Below are 14,111 nucleotides of genomic sequence, written 5' to 3'. Positions count from 1 at the left end.
CGCGGCCGCGTGACACGGCGAGGTCGTTGATCCAAATTCATTAGCGTTAGGGGCTCCGTGGCTCGCGGTGAGATGAAGCGCGCATGAAGATGAGATCGCGATAATAATCCGATCGAGAGAAGAAATCAACATTTTGCACAATTTTCCAAGCAAAGTATTCCGCGAATAACTTTATTACACTGAGAATAAAACAGTTCATTTGTCTAAATTAATTTAGTTTGTCTTTATTTTCGACAGATCGAAGAATTAATATATGTGTTTAATCAAACATATTATATTTGACCTAAATACATACATTCTCCAACGAAAGAAATAAAGATAATTAAATTAAAAAACAATAATATAATATACGGACAATGAGAGCGTTAACACAGCGCATTATTTGACTATTATATAAATTGGTGCGCAATTTATATAATAGTTAAATAATATTCACATGATATATTAAAATTGTACAATGTCGATACAAATCTCTCGCCTTAGAGTACTTAATATTTGAACTTGAATGTGTGAATTTAATATTATATTTGTATATACCACTTAAATGTTGTGGAGTTATGTTATTGTGTAAACAAAATTTCAAAAATCTAATCTTGATCGTGTCCTTCACAATAATTCTACGATGTTAATTCTACAATTAATAATTCTACAATTAAATTAATTTAGTCAAATAATTCAGTCAAATGAACAATTTTTTGTCAGTGTGACAACAAAATGCAACTGAAATTATACGAAATCTATGTCAGACTATAATTGAAATTATATAATATATACATGTTCATATATCGAATGATACACGGAAGAAACGATTTTGTTGAAATATCTGAAAGTTTTTAGTTAGATATAGATCTAAAAGTAATTTTTAGTCATCCAAATATTTGTATAGAAAACTCAAACAAGAATACTAAAAAAATTTTCCATATTCTAGCCATCAGTTTGAGCGTCCTACATAATTACTTTGATAGTTTAACCAAATTTATTTTCAGATCTATATCTATCAAAATTTTTAGATATTTCAGCGAAACTGTACCCAATATTAGTTATGTTTAATCATTTCTATAAGCCGCTGCTTCTACTCAATGTGTCGTTAATTTAACAACAATGAAAAAAATTCTTTAACTTACGAAAATATACCAAATTTGACTTAAATTTAGTTTATTATTTACTGAGCATATGTTAATATGGACGTTGCCTAGGGTGGCAAATTTTTGAAGACAGAAACTTTTCACAGTTGAGATAAATTTTAATTTGTTAATCTAACATTTTTACACGAGCATATTTTATCAGAAACGATATTTTAAATATACAGTTAAAAATGCATTATATTTATATTGCTTATTAAGGATTATTGAATGTTTTTACCAGCTAATGCGGGAATATAAATCTTTTTTTTATCCATTTTCTCTTTTATTAAATTTATAAATTAATGAAGCCACTCGGGGGCGACTAGATGTTGGTGCCTAGGGACGGCAAAATGCTTAATCCGTCACTAATTGAATTACATTTTGACATACATGGAAGTTAAAAATAACACAAAACGTTATTTAACACAAGTTATTGGATTACCATTGCTCTTTTGATACCTAACAGTATATGAAACTCACATAAAGCAATTAAAATTATACAGAATCCATAGAATAAAACTGCAATTAAAAAGTTGTACAAATTATATTTTATAAAAATATATTCTATATAATTATATAAAATAATATTATATAAAATGATAGTCTATCGTTCTTATTTTGTCGTGAGATGTAAAATTACGGGCGTAAAACAAATTATAAATAATTCGAATAAATAATGTTGTTTATTAATTACTGAAACTCCCCTTTGTCTCCTCTGTTTGTTGAAGTGATTAACATTCGGGCACTTTGCTTTCTCATTAATTCTCGTGGCTCAATAAGCTTATATAATTATTATAGAAACACTTGCGTTAAAACGTTGTTGATTAGCCGCATTGCGTGGGTGCAGCTCGATATTTCCCCTTCTCGATTAGTACGTATTAATAAATCGATATTAATAAGCTGTTTTTTTTTCATTAAATGATCATGATCACGTAATTACGAAATTAAATATCCTAATGAATTATTCAGCAGTATTAATTAATTTGCAATAATGTTAAATAAACAATATTAATGAAAATAACTGATTAAATCAATATTTTTTATGAATATCAATATCTTAAAATTGACAATCTCTATTCGTAAAAAAAATATAATTTCAAATACAGAGAATCGTTTTATATAATCATTCTTAGATTATATGTTTTCCGTTATACATAGAGAAATAAATTTAAAAAATCCATCCTCTCTCTATAATTTAAAGTATTATTTCTCGTGTAACGAGTTGCGCGTTAATGATACACCAGTAAAGATAATTGCATCTCCGCAAAACGCGGCTTGGATCGCAAACAATTCTTTTATCGATTCGATCTTGGCGTTGCATTCTACATGAGCGACGTGTATCACCTTGGCCAGATGCAGCCTTAGAAACTGATTAAGTCACAGTTAGCTATTTAATATCTATGCTGGCGTTTGCGTTATGAGATCATCCTAATGTGCGCGGTACGCGCTATGTTCTCACATTACACTCTGCGATTAACGAAATCGCCGAGCCTGGCGTACTGTTTTGCATATGCGCGAATTCTCTAATTTCCCCTTCTGTTGTATGCGTGCGACAATCTCATTTGTTCTTGGTGTTTGCAACGTTATTTTTTTCGCGGGAAAGAAACGTTTCTGCACGCGAGAGGCAGAAAATAATACAAAATCCGAAAATTATAACTATAATTCACATTGAATTATTTAAGTATTAGTTTCAACCAGAAAAATCCAGTTTCGATCGTTATAGGCATTTAATTTCTAGTATTGATTGTGTTCTCACATATGCGGCCTAAAATAAAGATTCTTATTGATTATAAGTAGGCGCGATTTTCAATTTATTTATTTATAATTGTTCAAAAAATAAAAGATAATTTTTTAAAGGCAATCATAAAGACAATTGGAAACATGCGACTAATTTATAGTTAATTTTTAACGTATAAAAAAATTAATTTTTATCATTGATACGAATAATTTATATTAAAAGCAATTTTATTTGAATTTAATATATTCTGATTTGCTGATTTTAATATATTTATTATAAATGGTAGTATCTCTCTCTCTCTCTCTCCTTTTTAAATATTTTAAAAAGATATTCTATTTGTCGTGATTTATTAAATGATGAGAAGTCTAATCGACTATATTTCGTAAATCAACGAATTAGACTTTAGAGAATGAGTATTTATGCACCAACACGAAAGCTTTTTCTTCGGACATTCAAGGTGAACAGCAAATCTCATTCAAGGCGAATGCAACGCGTTTGTACCACGCGAGGTACAACATACCCCTTAATTGTTGTACCTTGCGTGTTTGCCAACGTGTTTACTGGTTTGTCTGTGAAACTGTTAAAAATATATACGGCCCAAATATACGCTATCATGTAATTATTCGCGCTAAATTATCACAAAGTAAAAAAATTGAGTCGCGATGCATAAGTGGACGTTGCAATTCGTAATAATTGCCATATTTTAGGCAATATATATGCAAGCTATGCAGATATATTGTTAAAATTATGACATGAATAAGAAACAAGCATTTCACATTTGAATTATCTTTTCTCTCACGTTCTTTTTCTAAGCGCGATACAATATAATTATTTTCTAATGAATAACATCCCTTAGATAAACATTTATTTTACAATGTATAAATTGCATCGTTTTTTAGACGTATCATTTGTTGAGAATAACACTGGTTATCATTGCATGCGTTATATTTTTCTTCCAGACGGAGAGCGAATACTCAGTAGAAGAACAAGCGAGATTAACGGGGACTGATGGACCAGGTGGCGATGAAGCTTCGCCCGAGGATGAAGGAGGTTCGCTCTGCGAGTACCACGACATACCACCACCTCCGGATGGTGGATATGGTTGGGTGGTGGTATTCGCATCATTCATGTGTAACATGATAGTGGACGGCATTGCCTACACGTTTGGCGTCTTTCTGGGAGAATTCGTTAAGTACTTTGGGGAAGGAAAAGGCAAAACTGCCTGGGTTGGCTCGTTGCTGTCTGGAATGTACCTCAGCGCTGGTAAGATATGCGAAATGCCTTTCAAATTTCGCTACCTGAATTTTAAAGCCTAGAATACGCCACCACCGTCGGAAAATATTGTAACGACATTTCCTTTATAGGAAAAAAATTAATTTTTCCTTAGCAAAAATTTTATTATACTAAAAATTTAATAGCGAAGTACCTTATTTTTAATAACGAACAACCTTATTTTTTGGACAAAATTCTCAAGTATAAGCTTTTATTTTGATGAAAGAAGATTAGATTGTAGCCTTGTTGTAACGTTTTCGATAAAGTTCATACTAAATATAGTCATTAAAAATATAGTCACTAATTAAATATATTTCTTAAAATATAGTCACTAATTAAATATAGTTTTTAAAACAACTTCTAGTGTCGTGACGTATTGTTTTTATCGCTACACATATACATTATATGTTAATTTTTCCTCGTCATAGGCCCCGTTGTCAGTGCTTTAACGAATAAATATGGCTGTAGAGCAGTATGTATGGCAGGAAGTTTCTTAGGCGCCGCCGCATTTGTACTTTCGACGTTTTCGAGCAGTGTAAATATGCTTATGATGACTTATGGTGTTATGGGAGGTGCGTAACGATCAATTTTGATCAGCGTTCTTTGTACTTTGTCAACTCTCTTCATTCTTCACGTATCTACAATTGTTCTTTTAGGAATTGGATTCGGTTTGATATATCTACCCGCAGTAGTTTGTGTAGGCTATTACTTTGAAACCAAGAGATCTCTAGCTACTGGCATCGCTGTGTGTGGATCGGGATTCGGTACGTTCGCGTTCGCGCCTCTTGCGACTATGTTGCTGGAGGCGTACAGTTGGAAGGGAGCAAACCTAATCCTGGCTGGCCTCATCTTAAATTGTGCAGTAAGTAAACAGTGAAATCACTCGCTGCTCCTCGCTGCTTTGATTGTGCAGGGACATAACACAAAGCTTTAGATTAATCGAGATTACATCTCGTATATCTGATAAAAAAAATAGATGATTTTTAGGTATTCGGTGCCATGATGAGACCTCTGGAATATCCGAAAGCTTCCTCCGTTAAGCCGTTGCTGCAAAGAATGGCTGAAGAGAAGAGATTTCAAATGGAACGTGGTAGTATCGGTGGCTCCTATTTTATGGTGCAGTTACCGGACGGATCCATGGAAAAGAGGATGAAAATGCCCATTAATATTGATCCCGGTGTTCATTCCAGCTTCAATTTAGACCAATTAGTGCCTGGTAAGGAACTCTGACCATCAAATTTGATATATTCTGATGGGACAATGGAGTAAGTCGCAAATATTGGAAAATTGAATCAATCATTCATCTTAGTTACGTTATCAGATACTTTCTTAAAAAATAAAGTAAAAATATTTTAATTGATTTTTTTTTCAAAATTTTTAAATTATTGAAAAATTCTTTTTCTAAAAGCAGGAGTTTAATTGTTTCAAAATCAATATTTATGTCGTTTCCATAAGTACAGGCGCGTGAGCTTCCCAAGTAATCGAAATAATAATATGATACTTCATTGAATACCCGTAATATTAAAGGAACTCCTTTAACACCAGTTCCGACGGTGCCAACCCTTCCCACCATATCTGAAGTGAAGGTGCAAGAGCACTCATCCAGTGGACATACCAGTGATAGCGGCAGTATGGATTTAAAAAATATTTCCAACAAATCCAAGAGCAAGAAAAGTATCGATGAAACCAAAGACACGAAGGACGCGGAGAAGCCCGAGAACGAGTTTAATAAGACGATAATCCCCAGAAACGCATCGCAGCCGGCTTTCACGACCCACGTTCAAGGTTTGCCTAAAAACGGCTCCGTGCCATTCTTCGACAGAATCCGTAAAACGAGTACCAGCGAACGCTACAAGCCTAGCCTTAGTGCAATAAAGAATTCTAGGACAACGCTTAATTCTAATGGAGATATCAGAAAGAGCTTGCATCTGAGACTTTCCACTAGCAGTATGTTGGGATCGCGAAATAACAATGCTGAGGTTGATGTAAGTCAGATATTTAACAGATTCAAATGTTTTTTTTTTTATTAAGAAAATATCTTTTTATTATTCTTTCTCTAAACAAGTCACTTGCACAAATATTTTTTAAATAATCTAATAACAAACATGTGCATGTCATCTTTCTGTTTTAGGATGGTGAGAGTATTACTTTTACTACCAGTAAAGCTAGTATCCAAAAAGAGAAACCAATGATTGTCCGTCCCTTATCGAGAAAGGATATTTTCTACAGTGGTAGCGTAGTCAATTTACCAGAATACCAAAGCCAGAAATCCCTTGCCAATTACCGTCAGAGTGTTGTATCTATTCCCAAATCTGTACGTGGTGATTTGAAAGATATCGATATCGAAAAAGCACAACAACGTACGTATACGTTCTTCATATATATATATATAATAAAACTTAAACAATATTATTAAAGGCCAGAAAAATAATATAAATTTTAATTTTTTTAGAACCTTTGTGTCCTTGCTTGGTATTACCCGACTCGTTTAAGGAAGCTTTAGCGACAATGATGGATATGTCTTTATTGAAAGATCCTGTTTTCCTTCTAATTGGTATTAGCAATGTGTTTGGTATGGCTGGACTGTATGTTCCTTTCGTATATCTGGTGGATGCCGCGGTCTTAGATGTATGTTATTTATCAATCTTTAGTATATCACTCAATTATGCATAATTCAATGAATGTCATTCCTTTTTTAAGGGAATTGAAAGAAATTCTGCATCATTCTTATTATCTATTATTGGAATAACGAACACCATAGGCCGTGTGGCTTGTGGATATATCGCCGACTTTCCGCAAGTCGATTCCTTATTGCTAAATAATATTTGCTTAATTATATCTACAATCGCAGTAGCCTCTACACCATTTTGCCATAGTTATGCCGCTTATATCATCATGAGCATATTTTTTGGGATAGCAATATGTAAGTCTCAACTACGCAACTGTTAAACATCCATTATTTTAATTGAAACTGTCAAGTATGAAAATTTATCTCATTTTGGAAATTTTGAATATTTTTACTATCTTATGGTTTGGATTTTAGCTGGATATATCTCATTAACATCGATCATATTGGTGGATCTCTTGGGATTAGACAAGTTAACGAACGCTTTCGGCCTTTTAATTCTATTCAGAGGGGCTGCCGCTATAATTGGCTCACCCTTAGCGGGAATTGTTTATGATTCAACGGGGAGTTACAGTATCCCGTTCTTCATGGCAGGGTTTTTCTTCCTTATAAGCACTATTACTAGTTTCATGGCCCCTGCTATGAAACGGTGTACTACACCGCAGGTAAGACTTATATAATTTAGACTAATTTTCAATCTTTAGTCGATATTTATAATTCGTTCTTACTTTAAGACCGTTTTAAGTAATGTCTTAAGATGCTAATAAGGCTCTATATAGTTTATGGTTTATGACATCTTAAGAATGCCATAAACTAATCGCAGAGCTGTATTAACGTAACAAACTTTATGAATACCAGTCACTTTTTGACTCGGTAACGAGTAACGGTAACTAGTTATTTTTAAAAAGTAACTTCAGTCCCTGCCAATCTCTCGATATTATTTAACCTTCAGAGGACGAGAGTCTATTTTTAAAATCGTAGCTTTTCTTAAATAAAATTTGTTATAATTCATTATTTCGTTGTATTCCTTGCCTCAAAATATTGTTTTAGCACCACTACAGTGATTTTCTCTTGCTGTAAATATTTAATTATACCGTGACTTTTGTATTTAATAATTCTATTGCTAGATTTTTAATAAATGGTATTTTTCACTAGCTTATAATAATATCGAACACTTACTAAATGAAAATTATCGAATTATTTTACTTGTTGTAGACTCAACCTGTGATATTAGATACATTGACTCCAATCGACGAAGATATTGAAGAAGAGAATGAGGAGGATATACCGGAGATTGTAGAAACTGCGCCGTCACCCTTAGAGCCACCCGAAAAAGAGATCAAGCAAATAGAGTCTGTTTTATAAATACTTCTGATCTTTTTTAAACGGATTATAAAAATCGCCTTCACTCCGAGCCACACTGTGATAGGGCTGCTACTTTTGAAGTCTTAAAAAAAGGTACTTCTTTGTTACACACTTAATCGATAAAGCACAAATTAGTGGCATACATACCTGATGGAATTTTTTATCGTACTTACAGTTATATAGACTTGTATGTACCATTGTATGTTTGTCATATTATTTTTGTTTTTTTATCGGAGCGAATAAATGTGATATACGTGTAAAAATGCCATCAGGTACAGATAATTACTGTTAGTTGCCTATATGTAATAGTGAATAATAGGTAGAACGTTTTATTAACCTAATCAGTATCGATCAAGCAGTATATATACAATATATATATAGACAGAGAGAAAGAAAGAAAAAAATATTAAACTAAAAAAATGCTCTTGCACGTGCATATCGAGTAATCTTGTATAAATTATTGTATAATCTGCATTGTAGAAATACGCGATACTGTATAATTTGATAATTATATGGTATGCAAGCATACAAGGATCGGTCAAGGTATCGCTGATTGGATACTCGTTTTAATCATGACGCTTAAGAATGTATAGATGAATTTATCTGTGCACTCTATTAACTGTAACATATTTTGCGAAAATAACTCGTGTACGCGAAACAACGACGATGTTTTTTTCTGATCAACATACAATTGACCATCCTTGATTGAGAAAAATCCCACCAATGACCTATCATGTTAGTTAAATCTATTTTTGGCCACATCCAAAGATACTACTCGAATTATATTCATGATTCAGAGAGATATTTTCTTGCATACTTGCGACAGATGTATATGTATATATATATATAAATATATAAATATATATACACATATACATATAAGCGAAGGAAAGAATGTGAACTATCATTAATATTTACATGCAACAAATATATCGCTGTTGCACAGCATAAATAGTGTAAATAATTTATAGAGAGTTACAAGTATACATATATATATATATACAAATATACATATATACATACGTATGTAACGAACTCTAGAAATTAAACTAACAAACGCTAGAATTAAACTAAAAATAAAGCTCATAATTACAAAGTTATGGGTTCTCTACACGCTGCAGTCTCGCCGAGAGCTCGCGCAATTAATGTATTCATCAAGGAATAATTAATACATTGTTAGATAGACTAATTAATATATTGATTATCCGAAACAGAGAATTCTTATTGATGTGTAAAGAAACGCGTCTCGTCTGCTACAGCTAGTTTGTATAAGTGGATTTAAGCGTTTAGTTTGATGGAACTGACTGTGCAGGATAGTACTTAGGAAGCACGTTAAGTAATGCAAAAGTAATTTCGGGCCGTCGTGTCTTGCGCGATGTGTTGTCAAAGCGCAAGCGATTTGCGAGTGTTTCTCGTATGTATGTGTGTGTGTGTGTGTGAAAGTTATATGTATGTAACTAATTTCATTATGGCGGTGACGATCATTATTGGATCGATGTAATTAATGTTTGAGAGAAAATATATGCCTACAGACGTGCACGCAACAAACGTATATGCGTATGTGTGCATTATTACATATGTAAAAAAAATCTATATGTACACATATAGACCGAGGAGCTCGTTGTAAATCGTGTTGAGTGGCAAATGCACGCGTAACATCGTGTGCATTGTGTACATAGGACATCGTAACGATTATAATTAATTACTATTATAAATCGCGCGCGGTCGTTGGTAAAGAAAAAATTGAAAAAGATTAAAGAGAAGGACAAGAATTGTTGATATATCGATAATGAAAACCAACAGTGCTATTACACTATTCGCCACCGCTGCTCTGCTATTACTAATTACTACCACCTATCACGATTACAATATTACCGTAGTACAATTTACGTGATCGCACGTTACTTACGTTTCGTTTTACAATCGTGCAGAAAAGAAGAAGAAGAAGAAGAAGAAGAAAAGAAGAAGCTATGCATATACTCTAAATTTCTTGCAGTGAAATCTCACCCCAAGAAAGTGAAAATACAAACATCCTTCACTTCTTGAAAAAGACTAACAATTTTCACTCTTTTTAGAGTGAATTTTCACTTCAAAGGAATGAAATCTTACTTTTTTTTGGGGTGTGATTTTTACTCTTTTGAAGTGAAAATTCACTCTAAAATGAGTGAAAATTGTCACTCTTTTTCAAGAAGTGAAATATTTTCACTTGTTTTCAAGAGTGGTTGTATTTTCACTCTCTTGGAGTGAGATTTCGCTGCAAGAAATATAGATTGCACGTTTTCGTAGTCCAAATCAAACGCGACTATGGCATGTATGTATACACACGGCCACCTGCGTTCCCGCGTATGCGAAAACCGCATGCACTCACGCGTGCACGCGCACCGTGTCGAAAATCCCGCGCAGAGAGTTACACTATATATTATTAGATTATATAAATAGCATCGACAAATGCGCGTGTGCTCGCGTGACATTTTGCACGCGTACGTTCGATATGTAGGCGGAACGAATTTTACGCGGTGGATGTACAGTAGCATGTGTGCGACGTGCGCGCAATGCGCGTGCACGCACACTCACACGCAGAGAAATATTGTGGCGATGCAACCGGAAGGATATGTATTTAACACTGAATATCGATATTATCGAATATTATTGGATCCGATAATATTTGGTATCGATATTTCGACTTATTCAGAGAATTGAGCACGAATTGAATCGGTAATCTTAGAGAGAATGTTACTCCAAATCTTTATTTCCCGAGGTACAAGGTAGACACTTGAAGAGAATTGAAACGACCATATAGGGACGTTTTCTTAACTTATACTGTTACACTGAATCATACCGACGATTGAAAGAACGTCTTTTTTATACTTGAGTGCATGTCTGTGTAAAGTGCTACGTAGTAAACACAGATTTTTGACATTTTTGGAGTAAAACTTTTCCTAACATTTCGCGATTCGATTAAGAGATCAATGAAATCGAAATGTATGAGCATGTGCGATTTCATCATTGTGATGTGTTGTCATTGTATTAATTTTCAAGTACTACACACAAAAAGCCGGTCTCGAACACCACATTGATATCTAACAAATGTGGCGAACTCGATCGCCTCTATCGGAATTTCCTTTTTATTTAAACTTGAGGAAAAGCAGACATTAAGAAAGAGCCGATTTTTGTTCAAAAAGATGTAAGTGAAAGAAATAGTATTTTTTGTATATTTTGTATATTTCGACATCTCCAAAAAGGTGTAAGTAAAAGAAATAGTGATTTTTGGATATTTTGATCCCCTGGATACGATGGAGTTATTAAAAAGTTTGGAGAACACTTTGAAAATTGAGAAAGAACATTGAATTTTGGATAAACACACCATGTTCGTGCTCAGAAGATCAAAATCTATACAAAAAACACTATTTTTTTTTTTACTTACATCTTTTTGGCCAAAGATCGGCTCCTTTTTAGTATTCTCCTTTGCGAAGTTTTATAAAAAATATAATGGTGAATTCGCACTATCCTGGATTAACATTGCTGGTGCACATTAGAGGCTGCTTTATATAAGATATCTAAATGGCATAATGTGATTAACTTTGACAATGAAATAATACCTGTATATTTTGATAAATAATATGACATATCATTATTAAATATTTATCGTTTAATACTAGAACTGCTGACTGCCATTTTGATTTCGCTAATTATTTTTTTCTTTTTTGCATTAGATATGCAGCACAGAAAATAAAAAATATGTGAATATAATACAAATAATTCTAACAATGCAAATAGTATCAAAATAAACTCTTTTCTAATAGAAAAGGATAGGAAATTATCAAATTGGCAGTTCTAGCAAAATACCATCAGCAGTTCTAGTGTTAAAATATTTATATGCTTTCACATTTAACTTTACCAATTTCATGTATAGCAGCTTTTAGTTTGCACTAATCTAGTGTAATACAAGTGACCGAATTCGCTATTAGATATAGTATAGAAGAAGGTATAAAAAAGAAAGAAGATGTATAAAGTTTTTGAATAGACAAAGAATTGATTTTTAACGCAAAATGTTCCGAAAATTTTAAGTCAAGAATACGACGGATTTTGATCAAACTTACAGAGACAGAGACGTAACAAAGTATTCTTTACAAGATTATGCTTTTCCGGATACATTTTCAATAAATGGATATTTTTCATTCGAGTCCAAATGTGGTGTTCTAGCGTCAAGTGAGAGCGTGGCGTTGATAGATAGAGCGTGTTAAAGTGCGAACGTAATACCGTTACGGCTGCTAATTAGTTGACGTTACGAGTGTTGTCCACGCGCAATATACGCAATCGAGCGAATTATTTATCGAAATTATGTTCGTCTATTCGCGACGACGCCGGTCCTCGATTCTGTATAACGCGATATATATTGCCGCTACTGCCGCACTATTCTCTCCGCGTGCGAGCGTAAAAAGAAAGGACGCGCACGCCCTACTCCGTGCATATGTTAAACATATGATATGGTACAAAAAAGGACAAATGTATTAGGTGACGTTTATTGAAAATTGAAGAGGAGAAATTATGAATTTTTATTACTGAAAAAAAGATTGCGTTGGCTCCTTCATTTCTTGCATGTACACCCCGCATGTTCACTGGACGAAAAAAAAAACGTTATTAATGTGTGCGCCCATCTTGACTTTCTCAAGTCGGATTTCGTGATCTATCATGATTCTATCATGTGTAGATACCGGCATTACATCTTTGCGTAAATAGCAGATCGGAAGTAAATTATCAGTAATGAATTATATCAATTTACTTATTGCATTATGTCGCTGCAATAAATTTTCCTAGCGAATCGTCAGTTTAGCATAATGGGTTTGTTATTGCATATCTACAGAAATGATGTCAAAAGCGAAAATTTATTTTTACAGCGTGTATATTGAGAAGAATTACTTTCGCGTGTTTGATAACGTGTGCTCTATAATTCGATAAAATATATTCTTTTCGGAGAATAATGTATATTCTTTTCGATTAACGAAACAAAACTATAAATTTTCATCAACTGCCCGAAAAAAAGATTACAGTCAATGTATAAACTAAATACGATAACAAATTATGCACTCATTAAGATAAAAAACAAAAAAGTCGTCAGATTAATTTTTATCTAGTAACCTATTAATTTAAGTAAAATATCTCGTATAAATTAATATTTTAAATTATTTAGTGCATCAAAAGGCATATAATATATTTCAATCTTGACTCTACTCTTTAAATTCTTTGAAGTAGAATCTCACTCTAAAGAGTAAAAATTGAGCCAATCTCGAAAAAGGGTGGCTCAATTTTCAATTTTTAAGAGTGAGATTTTACTTCTCAGAGTGAGATCTACTCTTAAAAGTTTTAAAGAGTAAAACAGTCTGACATAAGATGACTAGCTCGTCGTTTTTGTCAACTTTAGTAAGTTAGAAGTGAGACAGCATATATAAAAAACAGCATATATACCCTTCTTTTTCACTCTTATTCTGAGAAAATTACTTAGCCAGACTCTGTTATAAAGTCTCTAGTCTCCACAGGATCTGTTTTTTGTGGCTAAACGAATGTACACTTTTGCAACTTAAAGTGAGATAGATATATATATATTTAATATTTGGCGAAAGCGAGAAAGAGAATTCTAGTGCAGTCTAGTGCAGGAATAAAAAACAGAATTATAGTTACGTTTAGAGAAGGGGAAGTCGGACCCTGGATTCTCTTACGCTATACAAGCTAATTATGCAGTTTTAATCATTCTAATTCAGGTTTTGTCCATAAATCGATCCGTGTACAGTCACGAAACTAGTTAAATCCGCTTCGCGCGCTATTTCGAGAGAACTAGACGCCAGGAACGAAACATTATTACGAGAGCGCGGTCCCCGTAAACCGGAATATTCGCCACTAGGAAGTGCCCGATATTACCGCGTACAAATCACATACATTATGGACGTGTGCAGGTGGCCCAGAACGAGGCGGAAAATCATCGATCCAT

The 14,111-nt window shown here is 33.4% G+C and overlaps 1 protein-coding gene across 5 annotated transcripts in view; it reads left to right on the top strand.

The window, feature by feature from the left end:
• LOC108724501 (monocarboxylate transporter 12) overlaps nt 1-10,093 on the top strand; it is a 29,413-nt gene extending 19,320 nt beyond the window's left edge. For 3 of the 5 annotated variants that reach the window (XM_018450908.1, XM_018450907.1, XM_018450906.1), the window contains 10 exons: nt 3,822-4,125; nt 4,563-4,706; nt 4,791-4,996; nt 5,122-5,350; nt 5,662-6,119; nt 6,266-6,494; nt 6,587-6,762; nt 6,835-7,057; nt 7,178-7,425; nt 7,976-8,125. In XM_018450908.1, the coding sequence (XP_018306410.1) occupies nt 3,822-4,125; nt 4,563-4,706; nt 4,791-4,996; nt 5,122-5,350; nt 5,662-6,119; nt 6,266-6,494; nt 6,587-6,762; nt 6,835-7,057; nt 7,178-7,425; nt 7,976-8,125 (2,367 nt within the window). Of the gene's footprint in view, nt 1-3,821; nt 4,126-4,562; nt 4,707-4,790; nt 4,997-5,121; nt 5,351-5,661; nt 6,120-6,265; nt 6,495-6,586; nt 6,763-6,834; nt 7,058-7,177; nt 7,426-7,975 lie in introns of all 5 variants that reach the window. The other 2 variants (XM_018450905.1, XM_018450904.1) reach the window with 2 other exon arrangements.
• The last annotated feature ends 4,018 nt before the right edge of the window (nt 10,094-14,111 follow it).

This window comes from Mycetomoellerius zeteki, unplaced genomic scaffold, assembly GCF_001594055.1.
Source record: "Mycetomoellerius zeteki isolate Tzet28-1 unplaced genomic scaffold, Tzet1.0 scaffold301, whole genome shotgun sequence".
NCBI classification, from domain to species: domain Eukaryota; kingdom Metazoa; phylum Arthropoda; class Insecta; order Hymenoptera; family Formicidae; genus Mycetomoellerius; species Mycetomoellerius zeteki.
The sequence above is the reverse complement of the archived record's forward strand: the minus strand, read 5'-3'. Positions and strand labels throughout refer to the sequence as shown.